The sequence below is a fragment of the Melospiza melodia genome, chromosome 8 (genome assembly GCF_035770615.1).
Source record: "Melospiza melodia melodia isolate bMelMel2 chromosome 8, bMelMel2.pri, whole genome shotgun sequence".
NCBI lineage: Eukaryota > Metazoa > Chordata > Aves > Passeriformes > Passerellidae > Melospiza > Melospiza melodia.
Window position 1 is genome coordinate 27,151,171 of NC_086201.1, and position 12,236 is coordinate 27,163,406.

Genomic DNA, 12,236 nt, shown 5'->3' on the forward strand with positions numbered 1-12,236 from the left:
CTGGGTCTGAGTGACCATCAGCTGCCAACACAAGATTATAATTTTCAACAAAATCAATTCAAAAGTATTTTCCTTGTATAGTGGGAATGTACCATGGTCTGAAAATGCTCAGCTATCCCAGGGTCCCTCAAGGGGACCACCCTCTGCTGATTTCTCCATACATTCACTGTGTAGAGAGAAGCAGAAATGGCATTTGTGGGTCAGGCTTTCATGTGGTTGAATATGGAGAAATGACTTGAAAGAAATAGGTACATTTATGAAACTGTAGCAGACTTCTGCAATGTTGAAAAAGTCTTACTAGGAAGTCTTGTTCATCTTTGTGCTGGCTATGATTCTGTTCCTGAACTGTATTCTCTAGAGCTTTTAGTGTGGTTTTTAAATGAGTCAAGTGATGAGACTTTAGTATTTTCCTTGGAAAGCAAACAAAAGTTATTCCACAAGGAAGAAAGGCAGATTTCCATTTACGATGAGTCTTCTAGGAGGTGTGTTAATTTACGACTTTAATTAGACATGTATGACACAGTTCATGTTCCTCTTATTGATGCTTTGTTGGTTTTTTTTTGGTGTTTTTTTCCATGTAGGTTTGATGATTCCAGTCTTTTGTGTGGTGGAGCAGTCAGACGCCTCTCTTGAATACGATAATCGAGAAGAGCATGCTGAGTTCGTTCTGGTTCGCAAAGATGTGCTCTTTAGCCAGCTGGTGGAGACAGCGCTCCTGGCTCTGGGGTATTCCCACAGTTCTGCAGCTCAGGCACAAGGTATTCAATAGTTTTTTCCCACTTCTCTGCACTGCAGAAGACAGCACCTGGGGTTGTTTGATGTAAGGAAAAAGTAAGAAAATTGGTAGCAAAACTTGGAAGTTTTGCTTATATCAGTTGTGTTAATTGCTTAATCCTAAACTAGGTGTATAACAAGCCCTACGTTTTTAGCTTGTCTAGAAAGCATTAGCTAGATCTTGCTGAAGTGTGAAATCTGTTGATAATGATCAGTCAGGATATTCATGGCACGCTTGTTCTGCACCACGAGGCAGGTTGCTGCTTCGAGGAAGTCAGCACAGAAGATACAACCTTTAGGTGTACAGCCAGATGGTATCCAGTATTCCTCTTTGTATCTGGGCAGTTTTGAACAGCATATTGTAGTCTTTAATTTTTTAAATTATGCATTGTAGATAATGGTTTCATATATATGCATGCTGTCTTTATGGCAAATAGTTGTAGGACTAAGTGTGCAGGCTGATTTTTGTTTTCACTTACCTACTATATTGCTGCAAAACCCTTTAAAGCACTATAGTCCCTTCCATTCAGATTATTCTCTGTTAGCAGCAAAATCTTAAAATAAACAAAGCTTCCCTCTCTCTACCCAAAATATAAGCCTAAAAAAACCCAAACCTAAAATCATAATGTTGAGGGAGATGGGCAGGAGGTGGTAGGTTGGGAAAAATCTTTCCAGAATGAACTTGAAATTTGAAGAGGATTTTTAATACTAAAACAAGTTATTTCAGTGCTTATTCTTTTGGATGAGAAGCCTGTAAGTTTGTTTTCTCTCCATATCACAAATAAAACCTGTGCACATTTAGAGTAGTTTAAAAGCAGTTTGCCTGAGGATTTGAATTTTGTCTGTTGATTTGAGTTGCTTTCTATAGTTAGGCATTTGAACGTGGGAACAGAAGGAGCAATGGTGGTGTTGAATCCAGGAGTTCCAGGCAGTGGTTAATCGCATGGGCTCCTTGTGCAAACTTCTGTCCAAGCAGGGTGATAATGATTCATTTCCTCTGTCAGACTGCTCTGTGAGAGAGGCTCAGATTCTTCATATAGGCAGAGTTTATGTACATGTGTTTATTTACACAATATGGTAGTAAAAGCCCTGCAAGAAGGTAGTTGTTTTGGTTTTCAATACAAAATGCTTTGTGTCATCTTAGGGACTCTTTTTTCCTGAATGTAGAAGGTCAGCATATCCCACTGTTTCCATCCTGGTGAGCCAGCTTTCTGTTTGACAGCGCTATCCATCTCAGTTAACACAGTTGCTCATCATGTTGCGAGCTAACATGTGGAACATGCTGCATTAGGTGGCCAAGATTTGATTCTTGGCACTTGCAAAGGGGAATGGGCTTTGCAGAAAACCTGCTCCAAGGGGGCATGTCATCCAGTGCAGTGACCCACAGAGGCTGAGCATCTCACTTGGGGGAACCTTGCTTTTGTGGCACTGCTCTGTTGTGGGAATAGAGGGAAGGAGACAGATTGACTCATGAAGGAAATTAGTCACTGTGCAGGGAGGAAATGGCCACTGCGTTTTTGAGCTTTAACAGTGAGCAGGTTCAGATACTGATCTGTCGCTTGATGTGCTGCTCCAGTAACTCCACTAGAAAATAGAAGTTGAATCTCTAATTTTTGCAATTAGTCTAAAAGAAAAGACTAAGGTATTTTCATCTTTAAGGCAGCTATTACATTCCTCTAACATCTCATGGTGTAATATTGAGAATAATAGAAAATACCTTAAACATCCATCAGCTAACAAATCTCTTGGTCAGGTTATTTACCTTCACACTGAAGGGCCAGTCCATCAATATCTTTTAGACATCTTCGACAAATACTGCAGGCCATGCTGATCTTAAGGTATGAAGCTGAAGTATGCAGCATGTCCTGCAGTGTCTTGGCTCTGTGCTAGCTGTCTATAAGCTGAGGGGTGAGGTACAGGTGGGGACAGCCGATAGATTTCTGAGCTTGTTTTGTTTAATGTGAAAATTTATAGAATGTAGGGCCCTAATTCGTTACCTAGAGTTGACAGAAGCGTGCTAGTAAATTGCTATTATAACAATCTGTTTGGGAACACAACTTTCTGATATTAAAAAGGTGGGAAAAATAAAGCTATTTACTTCATTCATTATGGTTGTAGGACAAGTCTGCTTCTGTTCTAGTGCTTGGAATTGATTTCCATTAGCAAAACATTCATAAACGGTCACTTAGTTCTTTTTTATGATCAACTGAATTACAGGATCTGCATGAGAGGTTGAAGGTCCTCAGGTGCATTTTTCAAAATGCTCTGGGCATCATGCTCTGCAAAACAGTGACATGAGTAGGTGTCCCCATGTCCTCCAGGGACAAAGTAAATGAGTTTGTCCAAGCTTTGGTATTGTGAAAGCTGTCTAAGCTGTAACTTGGCATGTAACAATTGTCACCTTTTGAGTGGGGAAAGTGCTTTATTTCGGTCCCATGACACTGAGGGGAATAGCAATTTCACTTCATCCTGCAAGAAGCATCTTGCCTTTGCCTGTTCTTTTAGAACAGGGTCTTCTGTGGCAGATTGAAGAGCTGGTTGGAGGGGAAAGTAGAACTGTGGCAGAGAATTGCTGTAGGATTTTACTCTGCCTTTGCTGCAGTTCCCCATGGCAGCCCTGCAGAGCTGCTGAGGCTGGAGTTGGTGCGTGCCTTGTGTGCAGGGCCCGGCCTCGCTCTTCCCAGCTGTACAGCAGCACAGCAGAGCCTGGCTGGCAGAAAGGAAACATGGCACAGAGTGGTAGGTGGTATGTGCCTCCCTGAGGGGCCCTGCTGTTGGGCTGCAGCCTGGAGCTGCAGAGCTCCCCCAGGAGTGATGCTGTGTCCAAACATTTGAGCTGTAACACGCACACAGCGGTCACCTGGCCTGAGCCTCCTGTACTGGCTTGTGGTCACTTGGCTTATTATGGATCAGTTTTATTCCTGGCTGCTCAGTAAATTGGTAAGTCTTAGCACAAACAGTGTTGGAACAAAAATACATCAGGAGGTATACATGAAGGTGGTCCCATGCCTCCCTGGAAGAAGCTCTTTATCCCCACACAGTTTGGGCAGAACACATTTATTCCACAAACACCTGGTTGTGTTGTGATTTTTTGTTGATGGTGGTGGGAGCAGAGACTTTGCTGCCCTTGTGAAACTTCCCTTTTCTGACAGGAGCTGTGAAATGTCTTCTGGAACAGCATGGGAATTCGTTAACAGCTTGGCACTGGGGTGTGAAAGTTGGTGGTGTAAATGGCAACAAAGGTTTAATAAACATTTATGTATTTTTCTTTCATCACTTGAGTCTACACCTGACAGTAGGGAACCTGCTACATGTGCCTTTTAGAGAGGAAAAGAGTCGTGCTTTTTTAAAGGGACACCTGTTCTAAGTGTAGTTTAATAAAGTTTACGTGCCCTGATGAAATTTTTTTCTTGTGGGTGAGGTATTCTAACGGGGCTGTGCAAGAGAAGGGAGCTGGTAGGAGGTACATAGAATATACAGCGCTGAGTGCTGAGGCCAAAGTATGAAAGTAGCTGCAATCTGGTGTACCCTGCATGCTCTCCTGTGGCTTTGGGACCTGCTGTGAAAGCTGATTTCCTCCTCTGTGAGGTGGAAGAAGAACAGTGTTAGTTTGATGCTTTTAGCATTTACTTTCTTAGAATCCGTGTGAAAAAGAAAATAGTGTGATTTCCTGTGGATGCACATTTTTTCTTTTGACCAGTTCCCTGTTAGCTGTTGTGAGTGTGTACAGGGAACTGATGTGCATTGTTGGCAGAAGTTAGCAGAGCTGACTGGGCCATTGAAACGGAGTTTGCCTTCTCTTCTCAGGTACCGGAGCTGGGTGTGTTGGCAGGGCAGTGTGGAGTGCCTGCCCTGGCTGCTCTCTGGGGGGCAGCTTTAGCCAGGCACTGGCAGGATGGTTGACTGGGTTACCTGCTGTGTGTGGCCATGGCAAGGAAAGGGGTGAAGAAGAGTGAAATCATGCTCAGATGTCAAGTTGAAGAGGAAGAGGAGTGAGAAAACAACGGAGGGAAGTTATCACAGGGCAAGAGATCCTTCCCATCCCTGTCACTATAGAGATTGTCAAGCTCTGGTTCTTAAGCAATGCATTACCTTGAGCAGGGCCATTGCAAGAGGCAGTGCCTTGCATTTATGCCTCAGAGACCTCTCTTGTGCCCAGTTTCTTCTAGTGCTGTCTGTAGACTGGAGAGGGAGGAAGATTTGTGCTTGTATAGAGCTGTGTGTGGGTGGTTGGAGTGAAAGGCTGGAAGGAGAGGCTAACAGTGGTTGGTGGGGAAGGTGTAGCACAAGAACAAGGCAGGAAGAAGGTTTTAAGTATCTTGTTGTGCCATGTGGAATTGCAATAGCTGGACTCAGAGGTGAGTGATGCTCTCTGGGGGTTGTGGCTTAGTGAGCAGAGGTCAGACATTTCAGCCCTGTCAGCCTTGCATCACTGGAGTGCAAAGGAGGAGAATTCTTTTGGGCCAATCAGTGCCTGACCAGAGTAGCTGACATCCAGAGGTACCTGAGGACCTACTCCAGCTGCCTGGCTGTGAAGCTCTGATATTGCTTGCAGCCACAAGGTCAGCTTGGCTTTGGTGCTTCTACAGAGAACTGTGTTCTGGAGCACTGAGGGAGCTATCTTTACAGTCAGCTGCAGTAGGAGAGAAAGGTGGCTCTCCTGACTGTGTAGGAAGGAAACCAAGGCACAGACACATTGAGAACTCTCTTCTGGATTGTTAGTGCACATAGCTGGGGCAGGAAATAACCCAGGCTGCAAGTGTGTTCGTTTCCTTCAAGGGTTTAAATGTGTGTGCTCAGCCCTGCTCGCTGCTGTTAATTGGAGGCCCCTTGCACTTGGGGCCTGCTTTTCAGTATTACTTCAAAGCACAGACCAGATCTGTGTGACACGGTGTTCAGCCAATCATTCCAAGCCCCAGGCTGCTGTGTGTAAGAATGTGGCAGCCAGAGTGCTGTGCTCCTTCTCTCAGATTAGCCTTTGTGAGAGCAGCATGACCATCTTGCCCCTTATGGGATTATAACCATGTGTACAAATATTTGAAGGGTGTAAATACCGATGAGAGAATGGATTTGCCTAAGCTGGTACAAGAGGGTAGGGCTCTGAGGCAATTGGAAGGACCTGAGCAGATGATTAGTAGGGAAAGATCCTGTGAAATATTCCCATCTGTGCTGTCTCCAGAACCACAATAGCTTCCAACTGAATGTCAGGTAAAGGGAGAACATACCAGCTGGGGACTGTATTGAACACACACGCACAAGCTGGTTTTATATTTCTGTATCAAGAAAGGTACGGTAAAAGTGTGGTAAAACCCTGCTGAACTGTGCTTGATGAATACAGCCAAGTTTGCTGTAGCTGGGAAGACCAGATAAGCTATATTCTACACAAGTGCAAGGTAGCAGTACAGGAAAAAATGAGAGGAAACCTGAGTTCAGGTTTCTTGTGTGAGTAATGTGCAATAAATTACAAGGCTGCTATAATCTGGGATCTTCTGACCCCTCAGCCCACTGTCACTCATGTCTGAGTCATGGTTCCCTATTCATGTGATCAAAGATTTTCTAATGAGAAGAGTTTAACAAATTGGAGTGACATTGGTGATATAATACCTTAAATAACAAGATGATACAGTGATCAGACAGATAACATTGGGTAGCTTCCTGACTGTCACTCCTTAGTGCCACTTTTTTACTTTTTCATTTTAATAGAGACAGCATGTTGGTCTCATGTAACTGAGTTGTCAGTCTGTCGAAAGCTGCTGTATTTCTCTAAGCTCTTTTGGCACGGACTATTCTCACCCTGCTAAACCAAGATTTAAAACAAACCACCCCAAAAGAAATGAAAGAAACCCACCCGACCCTCTTCACACCTCTTTTAATCAGTTCCGTTTTACACCATCTCTAATTAACAGCTTCTTATCTTTAGTAATCCCCTTTGTCCCCCTTGCCTCTACTGCGGATATTTATAATGGGTAAACTCTTCTTTCTCCTCTCCAGTTTTGGAGTGGCATTATAAAAGGCCCAAATCAAATAATTTAGCAGTAGTATGTGTGAGGGATGCAGCTCGTACTGACATCTTGCAGTAAACTGCTGTGCAATTCCATGACAACTTGTCTGAGATTGCTAAGCAGACTGGATTTCTTGCAGTGATACTCAGCCATCCAGATCAAAGTTTTCTTTGTAAAAGCTGCTCCTTCTTGAACTGTTCATTGCTTGAGTTGTATTCTTTGTCTTTCTCCCTGATGTTTGAAAAAGAGGGCTAAGAACTTCTCAAATATTTATTTCTCTCCCTATATACATCATTTACCAGCAAATCACTGTTTTGTCTACCCTACAAAACTTCATGACAACTGTAAGTGAAATTCAATTAGCTGGAACTATGAGACAAAGTCGCATTTTAATGAGAATATTGAAAATGTCTTCGTTCTTTGTGGGTTTTGATAGGCATTTCTGTGCATAATGGACACAGGGGTTGAAAGACACTGTTGTTAATGATTCAGCATCTCATGCCATTTCAATTAAAGCCCTCGAATTCTCTTTGAGAGTTCTTCAGAACTCTTAAGAAATCTTATGTAAAAAATAAAAGAAGCAACAAAGATTGAGGCTCCTTGTATTTGTAGGCTTTGCTAAAATTAGTGTTGCATTTTTTATGGAAAATGTGACATATAAAGAAATGTTAGAATGTCATATTTATAGATACATAAATGGAATGTATTTTAAGTTTTACTTTGGTTTATATATAAAAATGCTTATATGGTATATTTATAATTTAGTACACACACATTTTATACATATACATGCATACAAATATATATTTATATAAAAGTGTAATATATGTGGAAGCAAAAGCTCAGAATTAAATTAATGAATTAATATCAGATTACTTGTCATCCTTAGTCTCCATTTCTGCTGTTATTTAAAACAACATCATTATCCCAGCAGCATGATTTCCAGTGAATATCTGAGTTTTTGATAAGCTCTATGTGGAAATTCTTAACTTCTGACTGGTGGTCGGGAAGTGTCTGTCTTTCCTTTTCTTCCTGCCACCCCTCCCCAAACTGGCATACAAAAGTTAGCATGTTGATCAGGCATTCTGATCCCAATATATTATTTACAGGATTCTTGTGATGGAACAAAACCTTCTACAAATAATAATCTATTTTTCTAGATGGCAAACATCTGGGTAGTATAAGTAAATGGGTAATTTATTAGTGTTTGAACAGCTTAAAGGAGGGTAAGTAAAGGTAGCCCTGAACAGCTCAGCACTTGTGACGCTGCTTTCCGTCTCATTTGCGGTCTGTGACTGAGCACAGCAGGCTCGTAAGCAGGAGAGGGGGCAGGGGGAAAGGAGGGAGCAGAGGGGACACAATGGGCTTTGGGTGTTCCAGTGAGACTCTTTCATCCCTCTCTCTGTGAGATCCCACATACCTGCAAAGGGACTTCGGCATTGAGTGCTTTGGAGCACATCACGTTTTGGTGGCAGCTCTGCCGGTTCCAGTGAACCTGTTGCAGTGGTGTGTGTGTCATTTGTTTGTTCTGTGGTGACAATGGATCAAACTTGGGCTATGCTCTGGGAAGAAATCATTAAACCTTTTGTTCTTGTCTCCTTTGTTTCTGAGCCATATTGCTCGGGCTGCATCAGTGCTTTAGTTCGGTGAGGGCCACGTTCTTTAATGCTTTCCATTCACTTTATGTTGCAGGCTGCGTGCAAAAAGGTAACACTGCAGGACAGAGGTTTATTGAAACTTTGTACTCTTCAGGGAAAGATTTGCCTGTACTCTTGTCAGTTTTATAAACCAGTGAAGAAGTGCTGGGGAAGTGGAGCCACAGGCTTTTTTGTGTAACAGCAACCATTACAGTAGTTTGAGGTGAAAAGAAAATCAAGTTCACTCTGAAAGGTCTGTGTGTACTTGATTTAAAACTTAGACCAGTATATAATAAATTTAGATTTGTCCTGTTTCCCTTCCCAGCCTCTCAGCTAAACCCATCCTCTTCTAGTCTGAGAAATACTACTGGTTTTGACTAAAACTGAGAAATGGTCTTGATTAGTTTTAATTAAAAATAAAAATTTTATTGTCTCTTTTTTTTTTCTTCTTCATGAAGCTGAAAATGAAGCAGTGCTCTGTTTAAAAGTGGGAATAAATTAGGTTAGGCTAGGTCTTCCCCTGTCCCGAAAAGGAAAATGAGGTGCAGTTAACAGTCTGCTAGCTAACAAGCTAAATATTTAAACATTCAGTAGGATGAGCAAAGCTTGGTGCTGGTTAACATGTTAGAATAGCTCTTTTTTTTCCTTCCTTCCTTGTTTTTTCTCTTTTCTTTTTTAGATTTTTAAGAATATTCTTATCTGCTGAATTTTTTTTCCATTCCCTCCTCTAGATAAGGAAAGCAGCCGTTTAACCCAGCAGCATGAAGAGCTTGATTTTTTGTTCCAGATGCAGACTGCCCTGCCCCATCTGCCTTCCCCACAGGCACACAAAACCGAGCCCACCCCCAGCTGCTTCTTTCTTTAACCTAACAGAGGTAGGGCACATCCCCCAGATCAGCTTCTGCTTATTTAGAAGTAAATCCCACCTTTCAGAGTTCCTGGTTTGCCTTGGGTGCATGTTCCCTGTGCAGCATTTGTGATGGCTGTACTGCTGGAGAGAAAGCAGAGCTCTTTCTGCTGGCTGGTGTCTGGTCTGACACATTTATCATCAGTGCCCCATTCTGAATCTTGCTGCTCGTGTTTGGGGGAATTGGTTTGGGCATGTGGAGAGCAAAGCTGCTTGGCTCCAGGGAAGCTTGTGGTGTAAAGCAATACTTCTCAGTCCCCTTTAAACATGTAGGCAAACTAAGTATGAAAGCCATTTTGGTTTTAAACTGAAAACCTAACAAAGTAGGTGTAGAAAATCTGAGGAGGCTAAACAGATGGTTTCAAATGGCAAAAGAGAGGCCAGCACCCTGATCCCCTGCTCAGTGTCTTCTGTCTCTTCAGGAGAGATCCTCCTGGCAGTGACAGCAAAGGGTCAGTTCAGACAATTTCTCACTGCTGTACATGAGCATTATGGAGAGGACCTGGCTTTAATCCTCCTGGTCCTTGCTGGAATATAAATGAAGCTGTCAATCAGCTGCTGTGTTTGACATTTGGGTCCTTTCATACCGGTTGAATTTTACAAGGGCAATCTGCCCTCCTGCATTGTTTGTCATCAGGGGTCTGCAGCAGATTAAATGGCTGCATTTAATGGAATGGAATGGGAAAGGATGAGCAGAAGACAATGCTATTAGTGACCTCCTTTTACCTACTATCCTGCTCACTGGAAACCCACTCAGAGAGTACTGGTGAAGGTTCAAATTCAAGCTGTGTCTGGGAGAAGTGGGTGTGTGTACCCTCCTCCCATCCACTGAGCTACCTGATTGTTCAGGCTACATGTCTCTTCCTTTACTGGTGGAGGGCTTATGGAGGATTGCTCATACTCTATCTTTTGGCCAGTAAATACCTTTGATTTATCCAGACAGTTTAAAATAATATATGTTTATACAGGTGTGATTAAAAAAAAAGGCATTGCATGAGGTTGGATGAGATGAGGTTGGGGCATTTTTCACTGTATATTTATGGGCAATTTTACTTTCGACCTTATTCCAAATGAAAAATAATTCTTCTAGAATGAAGTAACTGTCAAGAAAGCTAGAATAGCCCTGGGATCTGGGGTCTGTATTTTATTCTGTTTTTACTTCCCATACTGTTTTGTATGTATAGCACCTTTGTCTTCACCTGGCTGTTTCCAAGTTACCAACAAAGAGTTAAATTCAAACAAGCTAGGAGGAGGATGCATGTGCCAGTCAGGATTCGCAGCTAAATTGCTTTCATACTTTATTTTTATAATATATTTACTGCTTAGCCACATTTTGGCCTTTTTCTTTTTTCTAACAAAAATCATTATGTGGTATAGCTAGTAGATAATTCCTACTTTTACAGAGACAACACCATGCTAAAAATGTCCCTTGGCATAGGGATTGTTAACTGATGGCAATTTGTCTGCCTTTCTGAGTATGTTTTTCTTCGGTACCAGCTATAGAATCTATGAAATAATCTGTGGGGGAAAAATGTGTTTATCTTGTGTTGAAACTGAGATGGACCAAATGCTTGAAGAAAAAATTCTATCAAATAATGAGCTATAGAGAATACTCTATTTTTTCAAGATCCTGGAAGGAGATGCTTAGGCAGTATTATGTGGCAGTCAGCATGAGAAAATTGGCATTTCGTGAAATGCTACCACAGAATGTGCTTCAAACATCACTATTTATGGATTATATACATGAATTTATATATCCATGTATATAGATAAGATCAATTACATAGTTTTAAGCGTTGATGATGTGTCTAAAAGCTACATGCATTACAAACATAAAAGTTTCCTTTTCTGTGGCATAACTATGGAGAATGAGTCTTGCTTTTCTCAATGTGAAAGCTGTATTTGTTTGAATAATGAAATGAAGAGTGGTATTTTGTTAGTGATTATTAATAGAGTATTATTAATATTTTATTGTGATGCTTTCAAATAAAAGACTACACCTACTAGGGTTCTTTTAGGGGGTGAGGTTGTTTTTTTTTTTTTGATATATCTATTAAAAGAGCAGAGCAGCACCATATATTTGCAATTTCTGATCTCTAAAAATCCTCCCTGCCATAAATGTGTATGTGAAGTTGAGAACCTAATTAAAAGATTAACAGCATGTACAGTAATTTACCCAAAAGGCATGTGTTAATTTGTTAAAACACTAAAGATCTTAATGCTTTCTTTTTTGATGCTATCAAAATATTTTCTGTGGAACTGGTTGAACCTGGTCTCTTCATTACAAATTCTTCTGCAGAGTAAGACAACTTAATTTCATATCTAATTGCATAAGGAATTATAAATTATCTTTTCTAAGAGACCTATGACACTAAAACACAGAATGAACAAATAAAATGGATTTGTTCTAGTACAAATGAAGATATATGGCAGTATTTTTATTACAGACAACATTTGTTTGGGCTGAGTGTATGAATATTTTACAATAAGATGCAAAGTGCTATTTGTTGAGCAGTCATTCTAGCAATGCATCTTATGGTGTTTTTCAACTAATTGCCATGAAGAAACCCAAATCAACAAAACCCAGGCCCACCCATAAAATAAAATCCTATGCAGAATGAGATAAATCTGTTCCAAGGGAAATACATTTTATGTGCATTTATAAAAGTGGGATCTGCTTCTTGGATCAAACATACAACTTTTCTTTTGTTCCCAGAGGAAAGACCTGTTGATTCCAAAAGTGTGCTTTAGCTCAGCAAGAAAGTGACTTGCTGCATGTAAAATGATTTCCAGAGATACTGCAGTGTAGACTGGAGCACACAGGTGAAGGATTTCATGACTGGTTTCTCTTGGGCGTGATGTATAGAACAGTTTACTGGATGTGGGGCATTTTTCTGATGCAAAAGGAAATGTAGG

General features: G+C 41.2%; 1 protein-coding gene across 1 annotated transcript in view; it reads left to right on the forward strand.

The window, feature by feature from the left end:
* The window catches only part of SATB2 (SATB homeobox 2), a 128,990-nt gene that overhangs the window by 19,823 nt on the left and 96,931 nt on the right, over positions 1 to 12,236 (forward strand). The window contains exon 3 of the mRNA XM_063162439.1: positions 582 to 758. Within this exon, the coding sequence (XP_063018509.1) occupies positions 582 to 758 (177 nt within the window). The remainder of the gene's footprint in view (positions 1 to 581; positions 759 to 12,236) is intronic.